The sequence below is a fragment of the Struthio camelus genome, chromosome 8 (genome assembly GCF_040807025.1).
Source record: "Struthio camelus isolate bStrCam1 chromosome 8, bStrCam1.hap1, whole genome shotgun sequence".
Lineage (NCBI taxonomy): Eukaryota > Metazoa > Chordata > Aves > Struthioniformes > Struthionidae > Struthio > Struthio camelus.
The window spans coordinates 15,953,239-15,972,651 of NC_090949.1; the positions used below are offsets into that span (position 1 = coordinate 15,953,239).

A 19,413-nucleotide genomic window follows, 5' to 3' on the forward strand; every position below is an offset into this window, starting at 1 on the left:
AAACAAAAAAAGAAAAAACCTCCTAGCACATCTTTTTCAGGAGTGGATTCCACATACACAAGCCGAAGCCACTTAAGTAGATGCACCCACAGACCACAAATAATTGTTCCTCTGTTCATCACCTCGTAACCATGGGATGGTGGACAAGCCACGTTCATCCATTTTCTCTATTGCAGAGCTCCCATACAAAGCACACAGCATTACTGCAACATCTCAAGAATTGTGGAAATGATATCAAAGAAATAAACTTGTATTCAAGTTTACTGCCTCAAAGCAGAGAGCTGTTTAGAAACCAAACCTTACTTTAATTACACACCACCTAAAGAACTTCATTTATTTCACCTAGCTACAGACTCTTTCAGCTCTTAGAGCAAATACTTATGTCTGTATGAGGCTGTTTCCTATAGCTTCTTAGATCATCTATTATATAGGCATGGCAAAGACGACCTAGTTTTCTTGACACAGAATTAGATTTAAGCTCACTTTCTCACAGCTCTACTGGTTCCACTTTCTGACAAAAATATCAACACCAGACCAATTAAAAAAAAAAGTTAATCAGAATTGTTGCTGTGGATGTACCAGAGGACTCCAAATATTAGGTCCACAACATACTGCTCAAAAATCAAGGCAGCGTCTCAGCAAAATCACAATCTAGATGATAAGTTTCCAGTTGCCAGAGAACATTCCAAAAATTGAGTTCATTAACAATGATCCAAGGAGTCAAAATCCTGACAGTTGCCAGAGAAAATATGTTGAGAAACATGCCTTTAGCATATGAGTATTTTTCAAAATAGAAATTTCCTTTTATATTGTGACCAAACTTATCTTTCTAATATCAAGAATTAAAAGCCTGTTTTTCCCTCAAAGTACATGAAAGATCTGGGATATCCTAGGAAAGCTTAGTCTAATATCTATCATGGAACAAAAAAGCTTACTCATAAGAATTATTTAATTAGCATTAAGTTATGTGCCAGTTTCAAAACACTCCAACTGAAGAAGAGCTTTTGAGAATGCTCAACTTCTGTTAATTTTGCTCTTGTGACAACAGTTTGTTAGTTCTCCAATTAGCTTGTCCAAGTAGCTAGGGCATGAATTTATACCCTTAAAAAAAAAAAAAAAAACCACACACACACACACCACACACACATAGCTAAGCACTTAAATATGCAGAAATTAAAATATTTATCTTTTCAGATAAATAGGCCTCTCCTAAATAGCCACCTTTTATGTTTAGATCTGTTTAGGTAACACGGTTGAATAGATTTGTAAGTTATTCTTACTTACACAGGTGTGTGTTAATACAGCATGGTGAAGCTACACTAGCTATATCAAAGGAAGCGACAATAGTATTCCTAATAGCACAGAGCTGTATCAAGGCTTTTCGTTTTATGATCTATAAGCTTCATCCAGGAGGAAAGAACAACAACTTGGCAAGCAGTCAGCCCTGCCAACCAGGTCATCTGCAAGTCTGCCTTTTAAAAGACGAGCTGATTAATCCTGCAGAATGCACACCAAGCGCTAAGTTTGTACGGAAGGCTGCTACTTCATTTTGGTAAGTTTAAAGATGGCAGTCATTTGCTCCTTTTGCTGGGGATCACCACATCTTCTTCAGTTCGATTGGAATATGTCCATACAGGAATAAAAGCAAACAAGTACCTGTTCCACCTGTGCTTTCAGTTAAATGTATCCAAGCCAATTCTAGTTCAAAAATGATACAGTGGTCTTAGAACAATGCCAAGCCACAACTTGCAAACCTCACCAACGCTTAAATCTTTGCCTTATCAGCTGCAAGCCATTGACTAGAAGACATACACTTCTCTTTAACCTAGAAGCTGAAGGAAGCAGAGGCTGAAAGACCACTTTTTAAATGGTTTCTTTCAATGACCGATGCACAATCACAATCTTGACTGATTACCTGTAATAACACAGAAAAAGTTTAGCATGCTGTTTCATCCTACAAAGTTCAAAGCAACTTAAGGTCAACATTTCTGAGTTAGTTACCTAGACAGTAGAGTTCCCGTCAGTTTGTATTGTGCATGTAAGTGGAATCTAAAACAACAAAACTATTGTCAAAATCTGTCTAATTTACTAACCACGAACGAGCACTTCTGTACATCTGCAAGGAAGTATGTGCATCAATACCCAAAAGTTGTTCCATATTTGAACAGACATTTGGTAGAGTGGTACTGATGATCATTGGTTATTACAGTCATCCTTGAAGTTCCACTTTCCGAAATCCTTTAGTTGTTTAAGAACAATTATGTACACAACTTGCTTATTGGAAACTAAAGAACAAAGAGCAATTACTGGTGGTAAAAGTTCTAGAGAACAGCTAGATTTCCACATTGAAGTCAAATATGAAGTTTCATTAGAAAAACTTTAATTTACTCAGCATTAACAAACCAATCCATTTCAGCCTGACTGAACTAGTTCCAAGACTAATCTGAAACGCCTCAGATGAAAAACTCAGCTCTGGAAGAAGTGCGTTTGGAGGGCAGCAGAAGAGAAAAAAGAAGTCTTCTTTTATATATGAAGAACATATACATATGCACATACATATGTATCTAAACACATAGGTATAGATACACATTTATATGCATGCTTATATATTATATATAAACGTAACATGTATTACATACAAAGGTAACATAAATAAATGTTTGTACACATATAAGATATTTAAGGAAGGGGGTAATGTCATAATTAACTATCCTTAGGCACTACAATTACCACAGTAAGATAGAGATGAATACTTTCTGAAGAAAACTTTAAAGGAAAACCTAAGGCAATGGGAGACTGTAGCTAGTTGCCTGCGAAAAAGCAGAAGTGAATTCCCTATCAAATTCTTGAAGCATATAGGTGACAGTTTCCCAAAAAACAGGTGATAACCCTAGGGGAAACAGATCTTTGTAATAGTTTGATTCTGACTAGTAGGGAAGATCGACTGAAAGAAACACACAGGTAGGAGGTAATTTGAGAGGGTAAAAGTATATCTTTCCAAATCACAACTGAAAAAAAATTCTATAGTCTATGGAAGCCAAGGGAGGCATCATCTGAATAATCATACAGTCTTTTAATCTTGTTCATCTCTTTTGCTCACTTGCTCCATCAAGGACACTAGAGAGAATGGAATTCAAGATCATCTTCAACACACTTCTAACAACTGCAGCATCAGATATTGGCCATATCCAAGATAGAAGCACTTCCTTTATTCCACTGCGTCCTAATACGATATAAAAACATTCCCTTTGCAACCATTTCGTTTCTGCAGAGGGCCTAAGGAGCTGCGTTCTTCGAACTCAGGAAGTAGTCTTCCCTATATGGTTCCGTGTTTGCTTGTCACGTGTTTATTCTTCCAAGGTATGAAGCGTCTGCTCTGACCACAGGCATGCCTCATGATATTCTCTGTGATCCCTCTCTACTAAAGGTACACTGACAACCAAGTTATTTTGTACTAGCCCAAAACCTATGCTTACCATAAGGATATCTGACTCTTCAATTACTTGAAATGTAAGAGGTCCAACTAATGATTAATCAATAAATCCTAATTCTTAACCCTGTAAGGAACAAAAATATATAAAAAGAGTTCTCAGTTCCAGCAATCACAGTTCTTCAGTATCAAACCTCTGGCATGTGTCACTTCAGTTTCTTAGTTTTAATTACATATTAGATTTTATTTCTAGTTACAGTACCAAAGAAAATTATCATGCTTAAGAGAAAAACATCAAACCAAATTAATGTCAACATACAGCTCTACAGAATATGTAATATACAGCTCTATATACCTGAACCATTCAAGTAAAATTTTGCATATTCTGAGCTAGTCAAGACTGGCTGTGTATACAACAATCCCTGCACGATTTGCAAAATGAACCAACTACAAAGTCAAAACCAAGCACACCCAAGACAGTTTGGCACTGTGTTCTGACTAGTGCTACAATAGCAGTTTTTACAATTTAAGTTAAGGATTTTATCATATAGCTTGAGTGAGAGATTTAGAAAAACATGATAAATAAAAGGATGCAACTTTTCCCAAATCCATATTACTGCTTCACTTAAGACTTTTAAGAGGCCGTTAATCCGCATCTATACTACAGCTTTTGAGAAAAGCTGTTTTCAGTTCAATGGGCAAAGACACAGTGTTGGGCTTAAATGACATTTTCACAGCAGTCCCTCTAGAACTCAAGTATCAACTTAGAGATCAAATATCATCATAAAGCAATTTCTCTACCAAGAACAAAGTATGATGAAGCAAGATGCTACTATCGCTGTCCGTCCTCTACCTGTATGCCACACATCAGTACTAAAGTCCGTTTCCATTTATGATTTACTATAGGCTCTTCCACAGCGTTTTAACTGTCAAGGCCATCCTATTTCTCACCTACCTTTGTGAATTTCCACGTTACATAAAACACTGCTTATCTGCACCAGGATGTTTTAATGCCTGCTAGTCATCCAGAGACAAGGATGGTCTGTGCAATGCTAGTTTTTGCCACCCAGCTCTCAATTTCTCCACACAGCCGCATTCCCGGACAAAAGATCTCCGTGACCAGGAGCAAGAAAGAAACGGCTACAACCCCTGGGTCCCGTAACCCACTGCCGGGCCAGGGCGCCTGCCCAGCAGCGAGCCGAGCAGCCAGGACCTGCAGGACACCCGCTTCCCAGGGCTGCCCTCCGCAACGCGCGGCGCCTCCCTTCCCGACGGCGATTCCGCCCGGGGCCGGACGAGGCGGTCTCTGCCCACGAGAGCTCCCGGCCTGGGGGAGCTCCCAGCCACGGCCCAGACCCGGGCCCGGCGGCGGGGCGCGGACGGGAGCCCCCGCTGCCCTGCCGCCCGCGCGGGGCCCCCCCGCCGCGGCCCCGCCGAGAGGGAGACGTGGCACTGGCGGCGGCAGGCGCCGCTTCCTGCCCGCCGGGAGCCGCCCCCGCCCCGCCGCCCCGGCCCGGCCCGGTACCTGTTACTCCAGATGCCGTAGAGCAGCTCCACGAAGGCGAAGGAGAGATTGAGGCAGAGGAAGAAGAAGAGGTTGCGGGAGGTCTTGTCCGCCAGGATGGACCTGAGCGCGGAGCACACAGCGCGTCACCGCCGCCCCGCCGGCACCGCGGCGGGAGGCGGCCCCGGCGCCCCCCGGCCCCTCCGCGGGGCTCCGCCGCCGCCCCGGCCATCGCGGCCCGGCGGCTCCCGCCCCACCGCGCCTCGCTGCGCCCACCTGAACCAGCCCGAGACCTTGCGGAGCAGGTTGAGCTTGGGCGGCTTGTACTCATCGTCCTTGATGGAGAGGGGCAGCATCGCGCCGGTGCCGCGGCGCGCCCGGCAGGCCCGTGCGGAGGCAGGGCGGGGGGCGGGAGCGGCGGGAGCGCGCCCCCTCCCACGGCCGGCCGGCCCCGCGCGCCAGGCACACTTCCGGCCGGCCGCCCCGCGCCTGCGCGGCGCTACCGCCCGACCGCGGCGGCGTGGCTTCGGGGCGCCTCCACGCGCTGGGGGGCGGAGCCAAGAGGTCGGGGGGCGGGGCCGCGCGGGACCCGTGGGGCAGCGGTGCGGCGCGGGCCCGTGGGCTGCCGCGGCCGCTGCCTTCGTGGGCGGCTGCGGCAGGAGCGCCGGCAGCGCTTCAGTTCCTCGCTGAGTCCGGGTCCGGTTTTGTGTTCTGGTTCGGTTGTTTCGTTGAACGTCGGGGCGTTCTTCAGCCCGAAGCAGGCTGAATTAGAGCAGCCGACTAAAAAACAATAAATAAATAAAGTTGAACGTATTCGTGCGAACTTCTTGCCCCCCTAAAAACGCGACGCTGCGGCGCCCGGCCCACCTGCGCGCTCCCGTGGACCGGCTGCAGGGAGCTGCGCCGGGTGCGCGCAGGCTCGGGGCGGGCGGCGGCAGCAGCAATCAGCGGGAGGGCCGGGCGGAGGGACACCGCCGCCAGCGAGAGCCCGGCCAGAGCGGCGCGTGCCGGGCGGAAGCGGAGGGCCGCCCCGCAGGAAGCGGGCGGAGGGGCGCGGCGCCGCCGCCGCCGCCGCCGTAACGCTGCGCCCGTCGCGCCCGGGCCGCCCCTGAGTCAGCGGAGCGGGCGGACGGCGGCTGCCCCGGCGCGGCCCGCGCTTGCGGCCGCTCCCGCAGCTCAGGCAAGGGCGGCTGCTGGGGGCCTCCGACCGCGGGGGGAGCGGGCGGTACCGCTGACATCGCCTCGAAAGCGAGCGACGGTATGCGTGACGGCGGGCTGGGCTGGGGCGGCGAGCGGGGAGGGCGGTCTGCTACCGCGTTTGCAGTGAAGCTGTTCGTTTTGTTAGGGGGCAGCACGTAATGAGTATGAAATGGGAGATGCTGTCCACGAAGGGGCGGACAGGAGAGGTGGTCCCTTCAGAGGAATGCCTTTCTTAGAATCAGGATTAAAATACTGTGTTTTGACTTTGAGTATTTGTTCTCATCAATTTTCTTTCAAGAGGTATTCTCTACAGGGAGTATTTCGACAATTTTTTAAGTGGTCAATCTTGTATTACAATCTTGTTACTTAATTGGCTAAACTAATCAGCACGTTTTTACTAGAAGGTGCCATGAGGCTAACTCTAAACATTTTATATAGGGACTCATTTTAAATAGAGACTGTATAATAATACCAGCCTTACTTATTATTACAGCCCATTGTAAGCAATTGAGTAAGCGCAAGAATGTATGGAAAGCCAGGACATTTTATTACCACAATAAACAGCATTTACATTTTCATCTTCAGTGTACTTTAAAATTTTAACTAATTGTTCATCACAATGATGTTGGTGAGCATCCTTCTATCTAGTTTGCAAACGAGGGAAGAAAATCTAAGGCTCACCTTTTTAAAAGCGCGTGATTTTGGGTCTATCAATTTGTGATGGAGATGTGCTGGACCTGACAAGTGCTGAACAGCTGCCACTCATTGTTAGAAGTTAGGCATGACAGCGTCTCAATTTGTACACCTGTACAATGAAGGAACCAAAACCTGTGACCAGCTTCTGGAAGTAGCTCCCATGACTTCTCTGGCACCACACAGTAAGTCAGTGGTAATACTGGAACTTAACCTTGGGAAGTCCTGTATTTATGGACATATTCATATGGATACATAATTGGTATACACACAAGTTGGAAATTCTGTATTTTAAGCACAAAGTTTATATAACCTCAAACAAATTGCTCTCATGAAGTTTGAAATGGGTTCAATTATTAAATTCAAGTGCTTACTTTCTATGTTTTCATAGGTCCACTCCTAAATCAAAAATAAATATTCACTTTCTTTGTTCCGCTAGTTTTAAAGAACAAAAATCCCTATAATAACCTAGGAAACTTAACAAACCTAGGTTTCTTAGGTTTCTTAGGTCTTGCATCTTGTGCATCCTTACCTTTTGTGCTTACACTCCTATTTCTATTCCCTTTGCCTTGCTGACAGACCAGATAAGAAAAATCAAAATACCATGTTTTAAAGCTCTAATGCAACTGGTAAACTTGGTGGAGAGAGAATTTGAAGGTGATGAGCCAGAAAAGAAAGGAATTGTTACTGAGACTACTTGCTTGGCTGTGGTAGCCAAATATGTATTTTATTGGTGCCTAGCGGACAGGACACTGGATGGAGATTCGAGAGACCTATTTTACCTCTGCAGTTGACCCTAGGGATGGAACACATAAGCATTATGATAATACAAAACAACAATTTAACAAGAAGAGAAATATGCTGTATTGTATGTTTGGTCTTCTTGGGTTTTTTTGTTTGTTTGTTTGAACAAACTGGTTTAACAACCTGTTTCTGTAGAGATCATTGAAAGGCAGAGACAATTATTCAACGGGGCAAGAGCAAAAAGGACCGGATACTTGCGAAGAAATGTGTACATCCGTCAGTGACTGAGAAGAATGTCTGCTTGCAAAAGGATATTGGGTACCATGTTTGATAACTGTTGATCTTCAGTAATAAAGTCCCTTTAATTTCCAACAGATTAAAATATCACAAACAACTGCCCTTTTGTAAAACAAAGCGAGGGAAAAACAATCCTACTTGGCAACAATGAGGTAAGATGAGCTCTTTTAGACTAAAATAATTTACGTTCATATTTTCAGGTATAGGCACTGTGAAAAGAATAATCAAAACTGACATAATTGATGAGGCTGACCTGGATCACTTAATTTAAGCAGAATTTCCTACTGAAATCCTAAAAATCACTAATGGAGTGGCATGAATAATATTTACAGATGAATAAGCTTAGACTTTTGATCTTGATCTGATTCATACCTGTCTTAGGAGTAACAGTGAAGAACAAATGTGCATGACACATCGTTTGAGGAGAAAACTATGCAATGCAATGGCTGCTGGATCCTGCTGAGTTTACAATTTATAAAGTTCTGGAGGACTGGGAATGCTACTGAGAAGAGGCACAGCAGTCAGCACTACCTTTGTGAGAGCTCCTATTCAGTCTCCAAACCATGAGGATCCAGAAACCCCTGCCTTATGCTAAGACTGTCCTCCAGTCAGCTGATAAGATAGCACCTAGCCTCTCACGTTTCCAGTTTTTGCTGATCTCCAGGGTTAGCAGACTGGCTCTGATACTGTTGTTGCTGCATTCCTACGTTACTCCCTTTGGCGTATTTCTTTTGCTCCACCTATGTTACAGCCTCAGTTAATGTGATCGGGATAGTATTTCCCACATTCCGTAACCATCATTGAGCATATAAAAAAAATATTGACAGAATGTCCAGCAAACCAGTGACCGAGATTGTTCCTTCTGAATATGGGGCCTGAGCAGTGAAACAAGGAGGAGCGTTTTACTTCCTCTTTTCTGCCAGTGCTGTTGAGGAGGTACCTTCTCTCCCTTTTATTTCCTGGCTAAGGCAGAGTTCCTGCAATGCTGAAAATACTGAAGTTAAGCTCTGTACAAGTTTGTTTTCTAATTTCAGCTGGATGGGTTTGGTGAGGTACCTCAATGTTTAGTTAAAAATGCAGTATTGAGAAAATGGAAAGAGATGATATACAATCTAGAATTAAAGTATGACTCTAGATTCATTTCCACATATCAGTGAAATTCAAAGTTAACTGTAGAATAAAAATAACTGTGGAAATGAAAATCAAATGAACATTAGAAACTGAGTACCAGAAGTATCTCTCTTGATAGATGAAAGTAATTGGGCCAAGCCCCCAAATCCTCCTTATTTATTTACTTAAAAGTCTACTTAATACTGTGGGATTTTTGAGTAAGGGAGGTATGTATATGGGACTGATAGTTTTTTCCTTTCCTGTTTTTTAAGGTATTTTCACTTCTGTAAGCTTCCAGGAAGAGTTATGGGAATCCGCCTACTTCGCTTCACTTCTGTGGTGATCATTGTCTTGCTTCTTGTAGCAGGTGCTTTAACAGCGTTGCTTCCCAATATCAAAGATGACAAAATGCCCAATTCAAGAAGGGAACCAAAAACTCAGAGTCAGTCTGCCTTGGATTCATTTACTCTTATTATGCAGACATACAATAGAACTGACTTACTGCTAAAACTTTTAAATCATTATCAAGCCATTCCCCACCTGCACAAGGTAATTGTTGTTTGGAACAATGTTGGTGAGAAGATACCAGAGGAAATGTGGAATTCCCTGGGGCCTCATCCTGTCCCTGTTGTCTTTAAAGTTCAAACTGTAAATCGCATGAGGAACAGACTCCAGAATTTCCCTGAGCTGGAAACAAAAGGTAATGAGTAGCTCATATTGCTACTAATACTTTCACACTTAAAATCTGTATGCGAAAAGAGAGATGGTTTTGAGTTATGTTAAGGAAAAATCCATAGATAAGCGGGTTCAAGGGGCCCAACAGATAATCAACTTAAAATAATATGGGTAATATAGAAGAAACCTATGTGAGGGTAACAGACCCTAAATGCATAGCACCCAGCAGCGAACTAGAGCCTGTCAATAAAGGGTATGGAAAAAAAGAGGGATGTGGAATGAATTTCCCAGGCCTTTGCAGCTGTGGCTGCTCTTAGGCAAACACAGGTAGTTCAGCCTCTCTTCCCTTTGTAGCGTGAACAGAAATTAAAACTCCATATAGCTGTCCAGTCTCTGCATTAATTTGGACTTAAGCAAACTGGTGAAGATTTGATTTAGTCCACAAACTTCCAGACAAAGTTCACAAGAATGTGAACTCCCTTCTTCAGGTGTTTGGCTTTCTAACTCAAATCATGCATCCTGTTAAGAGTATTTTCCCCAGTCTTTGGGCTGTACATCTAAATATTCTTCCTAAGCTCTTTCCAGGAGAAGCACAACAATAAGTCCTGTTTGTTTCAAGTGAGCAAAACCCGTATGTTGCATTACAGACTTGGCCTTACTCATGATTAGTAAAGGTAATTCTTCTGTTTCACTGCCCTCTTCTCAGCATGCTACTCAACCCATGACTTCTAGGATGATGCTAGCAACTTCAACTCGAAATGTTTTGTTGCTCTTAATATGATTATACTGACTGTAAGCTTACAATCCTTAACACATCTGGAATTCTCATCTAAGAACGTCTTCCCTTCTCCCCTTCCTGACGCAGTCTTTTGCATCAAATTCAAGGCAAAGCTTCTTCCTGCTATAGTTAATTATATTGAATGTTACCTGTGTAATTTATTAAGCTTGCTTATTTAAAGCATGCAAATAGTGAGGAGATAGGTGAGGTCTGATACTAGAAATTTCTTATACGTAACTAATCTCAGGCACTAAAGAACGATATCTGATAGATAGCTTTTTGGATTGTAGGCTGGCTTAAAATTCGTGAAATTTTAAGTTTCTCTGCCAAACATTCCCCCCGCCCCCCCCCCCCCCCCAAGTCTTCCAATACACAGTTGCCAAGCTATACTATAGACGATCTGAAATTGCTGAGATGAGTTTTGTTACATCATGGCAAGTAATCTAAAATAAACATTTGGTTCCATTTATCACAAAGCTGAAACCTTGCTTTAACTGTGATATCTACGTATGTTTTCTCAATCTACTTTCAAGGAATTATGATTCGGTTATGCTGTTCAGCCTAGTGGTTATAGAAGTTTCACAGCTACCTTGTCAAATGTTGTACTGCATAATGCACTAATGTATTTAATCTTTTGACAAGTTTAATTTTTTTTTCCTTCCTTTAGCTGTTTTAATGATGGATGATGATACTCTAGTCAGTGCGCATGACCTTGCTTTTGCCTTCTCTGTTTGGCAGGTAATGTTTTTTACTTTGGTAGATGGCATTTGTGAATTATAATTGAGAAGAATGCTTTTAATTATAAAAAGTAATGTAATATTATAATGTTGGTGTTGAACTGTATTACCATTGTTGTTCTAGCTGTAAAGTTAAGTTTTAAAAAGCTTGAAGCATTAAATAGTAGAAATTGCACAGATTTTCTTCAGTGGTAGTTATACCTGTAGTCTGTAACTTTCAAATTGTTCAATTTTTCAAATTCTTATACATGAACACTGAAGTCGTTGACTATTGCCTGTATTTAAATTGATTAGTATTAGTAGGCTGCAAAACAAAAATCTTTTTTTCTTCTATTTACCTATTAAAGATTGTCTGTAGACTTATTCTGAGTACCAAATTTACAGCTGCAAATGTTGGTTAGATGTTTTTTGGCACTATATGAAGTAGAATGAAGCATTATTGCATCACTTTTGTAAACCTGTATTTAAGGAGCATATGCTGGCAGTTTCATGCTCTGTGTCTTTCTTGGCAATGATTTTGTGCTTCTGTCATTTAAAAAAACCCAAAAGTCTCATGACACTATTTAAGGTGTATTTTGCTTTCACAGTCTGGGATTCTTTTTTTTTTTTTTTTCTTTCAGCAATTTCCAGAGCAGATAGTGGGATTTGTTCCTAGAAAGCACATTTCTACTCCTTCAGGTGTATACACTTATGGCAGCTTTGAACTGCAGAACCCTGGATTTGGAAATGGAGATCAGTATTCTATGGTTCTTATTGGTGCAGCATTTTTCCACAGTGGATATCTAGAGGAGTTTCAAAAACAGCCAGAAGCTGTTTATGCCTTAATAGATGAAACTCAAAATTGTGATGATATTGCCATGAATTTTCTAGTGGCAAAGCATACTGGAAAGTCTTCAGGAGTGTTTGTGAAGCCTGTTGATATAAGAAATTTAGAAAAAGACACTAACAGTGGCTATTCTGGAATGTGGCACCGAGCAGAGCATTTGTTACAGAGATCTTATTGTGTAAACAAACTGGTTAATATTTATGATGGCATGCCCTTAAGATATTCTAATATCATGATTTCTCAGTTTGGTTTTCCTAATTATGCCAATCACAAAAATAAAATGTAAACTAATCTGGTTAAGAGGGCAGATGTTAAACAATGCTCAGTGAATTGTCCTAAGTGCAAGGATAAATAAAGTATAGATCACTGCCTCTTGGTCATCCATATTCATAGCCTCTGAATTTTTTCCATATGGCTTTTTATGTATTTTTTTTCCTTTCTTATTAATTCTGCAAACTAACGCCTGTATGTTAATGTTTAGGTGTAATAAAATTATCCTGTTTCCTTAAAACCGGAGAAGCTTTTACAGTTAATTACAGGCCAGCTCTTCAGAAACATGCACACAAAAATGCACTCTTAATTAGGAGTTTTGATTTACCTTTTTTTTCTTTTTGTAATATAGGTATCTAGTCAAATGATGTCTAGGAATATTTTTGATAGTCACTTGTTGAGACAACTCCTGCCTTTTCCCTTCCTCTCCCTTCTTGCCTCCCTCCCAAGTCCCCATGAAACTACAGAAGGGCTACAGTAAGCTGTTGGCTAGGCTTCGAAGCTCCTGTACAAAACCCCTTTGAAGTTTGTATATAAGCTATTATTCTGTATTCTGAGATGTTCCTGAAGCTGATGTGAAGGCAAACCAGAAGAGTACCACACCTTAATCTCAGTCCTAAAACCACTGCCTACAACATCTGCTATTGCTAGGATAGTGGATAGTGATCTCTTTGATACAGCTTCTTTTCCTAGAGTTGCTGAAACAATGCTCATCATTTGAAAAGTAAAATCTAGCTGATGGCAATGTAAGAAAAATGAATGCACAAAATACGAATCTTATACATGCAGCCAAAAGAAATAGATGTCACGTTGCTTATTAAGAGTCCATTTAGTACTTAGTTTTGTTTTGATATTTTGCATGTATATTGTTACAAAAACGTGCCCCAAAAAATCCTCAGTTTTAAAAATGTCTTATTTAGAACTCCAAATAGGAACAAGCTGTTTTACATTTAGTCCAGAGTGTACATTTTGTAATATAGGTCTACTTTTTTTTAACCTCTCTTTCAATGGAATAGTCTCTTTACTTTTTGGTTCCTTTCATCTCTGCTTTTGGTGGCTATGACAACAGAATTAAAATGTCCTGCAATGAATGGGTAAAGCGTTATAAAAAGTATTTTAAGGTACAGTGATACTTGACAGGGCCTGACTATTATCAGTCTCTGACCTCACCTATAGCAACAAACAGAGCTATCATTAATAGCTTTTGTTAGGTTTGGACTCTGTGTAGTCTGGAAATCTTGTATTAAGTTAGACAGGACAAAGTTGTTCTCATTGTTATTACAGAACTTGTTTTGTAGCGTGGAGGACGTGAACCAAAGGCAGTGATTTTGTTGGATCACAGAGTGTAATCAAATCTGGCATCCAAAGCAGATGTCAGCACCAGCTTTTAATCGATTCTCAATACCAGTGCAAAGGAATCTGTGGTTAATCAATAACATCTTATTTCTAGTACACAAATGGTATATAATTTTATCCTTTTTTTTTTCATAATAGGCTAGCTGAACAAGAAGATTATTTGAAAAATGTAACAAGTTCTTTACAGCTAGGCTGATTCTGGCTGTTGGGTCTTTGATTTGGTGGGGAGAGGGGCTCTTTCGCCCTGTTCTTTCAGTATTAGAGGATTTGTTTTATGTTCAGTGAAGTCTTCCTAATACTTTTGTAAGATTTAAGGGTCAAAATCTAAACATGGCAGTGTAAAGTCTGCTTAATTTTGTTGTGATAGTGAAAAGTAGATTTTAATTATCGTATTGTAATGATAAGTAGTACACAAATAGATCTACAGTCTCTTCAGAAATGCAAATTTCCTAATGATAGCTTACTGCATTTCATTTACTTACTGGTCTTCTGTAATTTCTGTTCTGTGTAGTATCAACTAAAATTGTGAAGACTCACAGATGTTGTTTACGTGCTCTTAAAATTTGAAATGAATTGTCATCTCAGCCAAATCTTAGTACTAGGTTGTTTGTTTGGGGGTGAGTTTTCTTTTTTTTGGGGGGGAGGGTGTTGTTTTTCTGTATTAGTCAAGGAATTAATAGAACAAGTTTTTATTATACTGGTAAACTTAATTTGTACCACTGTCAAATAAAATACATAAACAGATTTGTTATGCATTTATTTTCAGATTATTGACCAGGTTTTCCAGTGTTAGATGTCTGAAGTATGTTCGCAATTTGCATACACATGAGCAGCACTAAGATCTCATTTTTTAAAAAACACAGGTACTTGTTGGCACATATATTCACTTACAGTTAGTTAAGGCCCGCACACAAGGCAAGGGAAGGCATCAAAAAACACAGCCTCGAGCAGTTAGGCTTGAATATCAAAGAAAATTCAATGGTAAGATTGCAGTTTTAGCCCTAGCTCAACTCACTGTGTTCAGAAATCAAGGGTTTTGGGTTTTTTCCTGTTTTTTTTTTTTGGGGGGGGGGGGGAGTTATGTGGGGTTTTTTTGGTCGGTTGGTTGTTTAAGGTCAGCAACTTCTTAACACTCATCATCCTCAGCTTGCAGGATAACAGGTTCCAGTTGGGAGTTGAATAACAAATTGTCTTAGGCAGCATGTAAAATACACATTTTTAAGGGATATTTTAATGTCAGATGCAGCCCACCAATACAAAAAGACCGGGCTACTAGTTAGGTTCTTTAACACTAATTTAGATGCTCCTTTTTGACAGGAACAATAGAAAAACGGCATCACTGGAATCTGTTTTATTTTCCCCAACTTCAGAACTGAGCTATTATTTATTTCACTATAAAAAATTAAATTAGGAATTACCCCTTGATGATTATAAAAGTGCCTCAAGATTCTTTAATGGGCTCAATTAATGATAATTTAATTTATATTTTTAACAAAAGAATATGCACGTGATGATTTGTTCTAAGAGATTAGCTAGATGTCTTTTAGAAATATCTTGAAATCTAAACATTCATCATCCACTCTGAATGTTTTATAGAAATCAGTGATCATCCAACACACAGGAATCAAAAGATATCTAAAATCATATTTTAAAATCTTTTTTATCATTTATTCAACCCAATTTGCAAAGTTTAACAAAAAGTTGATTTCTTAAATCTATAATCATTTAAAAGGATATAGTGTTAAAATGATGCAACAGGACAAGACTAAAGTTAAAGACTAAAGTTAAAAACTAAAAAAGCCACAAGATGTCACTGTAGCCTAGATATTTGCTATAACCAAAAATGTTAAAAATAGTAATTACAATTTATAGTAATAACAAAGTAGTATGAGGTGAAAATATTCTGAAAGCTAGCAGTTTATAAAGTGAATTTTGTTAGCTCAATCACGCAAAAAGCTATACGAGACAATATTGGAACTGATAAAGCATGGAGGCTGTTTAGTAGTTATTTTTACAGGGAAGAAGAGAAAGGTATTTTCTGTGCTTACAAAGGCTCTAACTAATTGCCGCTAATGAGAACTAATGGGCAACTAAAAGCATTTATAATATTATCAAAGCTATATAAGCAATCTACAAACAACATTTGACAGTGGGGCTTTAGTTTCTAGTCATGTTGGCCTGTTAGATGCATCTCACTAGATATATTTATAAAGCAAAGGCTTTAAAAAAAAGTGTACGTACCTAGGGATTCTAGGGGCTGGGTAGCTAGCCTGCTATACTGCTCTATTTTTGGTTTTGTTCTCCCAGATACCTTAGTTAAAGTTATATATATGCTCATACAAACTCCACTCAAGTATACTTACAAATTTGTGTTACATGGGCCTGTAATGAAAGTTTGAGTAAAAAATGGTGTTAGGAGGCCAAGGTTCTGTAAAGAATATATTGATATCTACTTTTATACAGGATATGTCACCTCTGAGCTTAGAGAATTTCTACTTCAAGATATTGCTTGTAAGTAAGAATGGTATATTTGGTTTAATTAGGAGTTGAATACAAGTGAAAACAGTATAGAACAACATAGGAAAAAAGGTAAGCACATTGATTTCCATGAAAATAAAATAGCCTCCAACAGCCCTTATTCAATTTGCTATTACAGAAGACTCAATCTTGCAAGCATCTTACATGGGATAGTACTTACTACTGAGAATGAAAGTCCTTACCTAAGTTCATAGGACTAGACCCAAAAAGACACATGTTTAGGACTATTAGTTCTGGAGCTATGAAAAAAAAAGGAAAAGGGCAAAACATAAGAATGTGGATACAAATAATTGAAACCAGCACAAAAAACAGAAAATAAGCAACAAAAAAACACAAATAAATGCATGAGAGAGAAGTACTGTAGTACTTCAGCCTAAGTGCACTTGCAAGGCTTTCAAGGTTATCTTGTACTTACGATATTTGACTAATAATGATTCAAAGTGTTTTACTTAAAACCTCACTGTAATTAAGGTGAACTCATAGTCATGGTAGGTTCAGGTTATGAAAACATGGTGGTAATAATGTGGACCTCACAGCTACATATTGTTTTCTATCATCATGTCTTTCTAAGATGTTTCAGGGTTTGTTTGCTTTTCTTTTCCTTCGGGAAAGAATAGCGTCCTTTTTCTTCTCAATGCAGTACCTCTGCTCTGTTACCTTTTGTTTGTTCAGCTGTGAAAATGAGAGGGGCAGGCTGCTCTGTGTGGCGCTAACTCTTTCTGAAGGGGGGAAAAAGAAAGGTATTTCTACCTAACACTTAATGCTTTTAGCTTTTTGGCAATAGGTTAATTGCCTTCCCGACCACCAGGAGTCAGTCTTTCACTTTCTAAAATAACGAGCTACAAGCAATCTCGTGTAGTGTTACCACAGCCTTCGAGCGTATGTGAAATGTTTCATCACTGGGTAACTTTTCCAAGAGAGCCCATAGCCTAAACCAATGCATTAGTGAGAGTTTTGTGCTGGATAAAAGAACATTACTGTACTATAACACAATATTAACCATGACGATGTTTGTTATGTAAGTACTTAAAAATTACGTATTTTCCTGCTTTTTTAGCATTTAAGATTCGTGCTTTGTTGCTTTCGTTTATGATTAACTGAGTAGAACAGCGCGTACAAACTACTGCAGCCTGCCTCCGCCGTCCGATGGCTAGCGAGGCGAGGGCTGAGGGGAGCCGGTGCACCAGAGCGCAGGTGAAGATCTGGTGGGGGAGGGCTACATTTGCGATAAGGACGACCGTCCTCTCTTTCTTTCACAAGCTTCTTCCTTGAGGGTTTGTTTCTACCTCAAGTTCTCCTCAGGAGACAACATTCACCGGGAGAAACAAAACCTCTCCTGCCTTGAAGGAGCCCAACAGCTAGCAGAAACCCTGGACCGCGAGGGGGGACGCGTGCGAGTGACCGTTAGAGGCCGGGGGGGGGTAGGAGGGGGCGGCAGCCAGGACTCAGCTGAGGAGAAACCCTGCTCCAGACGCGCGCCCGGCAGCAGCCACCTCCCCACCAAGAACTGATCGCTCATTGGCTACAGGGGTGGATAGGCAGCTTTGGATTGGCGGGTCAGTTTGTCCATCACGCCACACCGTGGTGCAGAGCCGTCCGGCCCGGGATCCCCCCCCCCGCCCACCGGCCCGAGTAACGCTTCCAGGCTGGGGCGGGAGGAGAGAGCTGGGTAGGCGCTGCCCTCCTCCCTCTGGTGAGCTGGCCTCGCCCGCGTGGCTCGCTCACCTCCCTCCTGAGCTGGACCTGCATGGTTGAGGTACTAGCTCCGGCTGCTGCCGTCTCAGGAGCTCCCGGGTCTCCGCAGGGACATTCTGCGACGGGCAGCCCCAGGGGAAGGGAGGCGCGGCCGGGGCCGTACTTCGAAGAGGGGGCGGTGAGAGGACGGGGCGGCGGAGGGCGGGGCTGTGCCGGGCGCAAAGCTCCTGCCCGGCGGCCCAGGGCGCTGGCGCGCTGCCCTGTGGCGAGGCGCTGTGAGGCGGAGGGCGGAGCCGGGGCGAGCGGAGCGGGGAGGGGGCCGCCCGCCTGCTCGGCCGCGGGCCGGGTGTAACAAAGCCGTGGTAACGTGGTTGCTAGAGCGCTGCGGGGCGCCTGGTAACCGCCCGCGGCCTCTTTAAGTGCCCGGGGGCGTCTCCTGGCCGGGGGCGGGGTGGAGTCGAGGTCTCTGCGGGCGCTCGGCTGCTCGCTCGGTCTTTCGCTGTGTCCCAGAGCTAGTTGCCGTCTCCGCCGCTGTTCCCATGCGGTTTCGGCGGCGGCGGCGGCACTCCCGGCGGCGCGGCCCCAGGCGGGCGGCCCCTGCGGGCATGCCCTAAAGGGGCGGCATCTGGCCGAGCGCGCCGCGGCCCCGCGGGCACCATGAGTTCGGAGCCGCCCCGCGCCTCGCCGCTCCGCGCCCTCTTTAAGATGGAGCCGGCGCCAGCCGCCTCCGAAGTGCTGGGGGGAGCCTCCGAGTTCGTGAAAGGTGAGAGGCGGCTGGGGAGCCCTCCCGCTCCCCCGGCTAGGCTGCCCGGCTGCGAGGGTCCGGCTCGTCGCAGCCTTCCTTAGCGGCGCGGGCTTCTTCCCCCCCCCCCCCCAAGCTCTGTGGACTCTGTTGCGTGCCTTCCTCGCACCCGGTTTTGCTTTGACCCCCTCTGCCTTGCGGTTTTCGTAAGCCGTCTGCCCCTGTGCTGGTGTGGGGAACGCCTCAGCAGTTCCTTCCTGCTCTCTTTTCCGGTAAGAAACGGGGCCGGCACCTGTTGCTATGTATTGCCCCGGGTCAAAAATCCCCCCTCTAAAATCCTTTCCCGAAGGGTGTACGGCCCGGCAGCCCCGAGGAGGGGGGGACCCCACGCTCCTGCCAGCTCTCACGCAGCAAAAAAAGGATTTGGCGATGCCCCTTCCGCTCGCGGGCCGGGGCGGGCGGGCGCGGCGCGCCCTGGGTCCGCGTGCCGGCCTTTACTTTGTTGCCCTAAATTGTCTTTCAGATCGGTTGTATTTTGCTACTTTACGAAATAAACCCAAAAGTACAGTAAACACGCACTACTTCTCTACTGATGAGGAGCTGGTCTATGAAAAGTAAGTGTTTTGATCTTTAGCCGTTTGTATGTTCAAAATGATCACCTGAGATTCTTTGCAGCACTCTTGGTTATTATATAGAATAACTTTCCTTCATTTAGCTAGGTGTACACAGCACCAGCACCAATATAAAGCTAGCCAGAATATAGTTATAACTTAGTTGAAACTAGTTTAACAGAATTACTATTAGAAAAAAAAACAAGA

The 19,413-nt window shown here is 42.9% G+C and overlaps 3 protein-coding genes across 16 annotated transcripts in view; 2 read left to right on the plus strand and 1 right to left on the minus strand.

The window, feature by feature from the left end:
• Positions 1-5,394, minus strand: part of SLC30A7 (solute carrier family 30 member 7) — a 31,723-nt gene extending 26,329 nt beyond the window's left edge. Inside the window, exons 1-2 of one of the 3 annotated variants that reach the window (XM_068952243.1) lie at positions 5,211-5,394; positions 4,956-5,057 (exon numbers count right to left, since the gene is read on the minus strand). In XM_068952243.1, coding sequence (XP_068808344.1) covers positions 4,956-5,057; positions 5,211-5,290 — 182 coding nt within the window. In that variant the 5' untranslated portion in view covers positions 5,291-5,394. Of the gene's footprint in view, positions 1-4,385; positions 4,830-4,955; positions 5,058-5,210 lie in introns of those variants that run through there. The other 2 variants (XM_068952244.1, XM_068952245.1) reach the window with 2 other exon arrangements.
• Positions 5,395-5,975: 581 nt separating this feature from the next.
• On the plus strand, positions 5,976-14,364 carry EXTL2 (exostosin like glycosyltransferase 2). Of its 4 annotated transcripts, none has more exons than XM_068952265.1 (6): positions 5,976-6,192; positions 7,947-8,020; positions 8,250-8,403; positions 9,251-9,678; positions 11,099-11,169; positions 11,789-14,364. In XM_068952265.1, the coding sequence occupies exons 4-6, from the start codon at positions 9,285-9,287 to the stop codon at positions 12,278-12,280; spliced, it is 957 nt and encodes a 318-aa protein (XP_068808366.1). In that variant the 5' UTR covers positions 5,976-6,192; positions 7,947-8,020; positions 8,250-8,403; positions 9,251-9,284; the 3' UTR covers positions 12,281-14,364. The 4 variants fall into 4 exon arrangements, with proteins under 4 accessions (XP_068808366.1, XP_068808365.1, XP_068808364.1 ...); XM_068952266.1 differs by having other exon boundaries at positions 6,019-6,192; positions 7,767-8,020; XM_068952264.1 differs by lacking the exon at positions 8,250-8,403 and having other exon boundaries at positions 7,767-8,020.
• A 3,409-nt stretch (positions 14,365-17,773) lies between these two features.
• The window catches only part of CDC14A (cell division cycle 14A), a 64,706-nt gene continuing 63,066 nt past the window's right edge, over positions 17,774-19,413 (plus strand). For 4 of the 9 annotated variants that reach the window (XR_011142520.1, XR_011142521.1, XM_068952258.1 and 1 more), the window contains exons 1-2: positions 18,191-18,616; positions 19,119-19,209. Coding sequence is in view for 4 of the 9 variants with exons in the window: in XM_068952258.1 (XP_068808359.1) it covers positions 18,511-18,616; positions 19,119-19,209 (197 nt within the window). In the remaining 5 variants the exon portion in view is untranslated. Of the gene's footprint in view, positions 17,915-18,142; positions 18,868-19,118; positions 19,210-19,413 lie in introns of those variants that run through there. The other 5 variants (XM_068952260.1, XM_068952262.1, XM_068952261.1 and 2 more) reach the window with 4 other exon arrangements.

Excerpts from the sequence above, each read along its gene's own strand:
- EXTL2 (XM_068952264.1), top strand. Across the intron at positions 9,679-11,098 it reads CCCTGAGCTGGAAACAAAAG|CTGTTTTAATGATGGATGAT; the intron begins GTAATGAGTAGC and ends TCCTTCCTTTAG. Across the intron at positions 11,170-11,788 it reads TTGCCTTCTCTGTTTGGCAG|CAATTTCCAGAGCAGATAGT; the intron begins GTAATGTTTTTT and ends TTTTTCTTTCAG.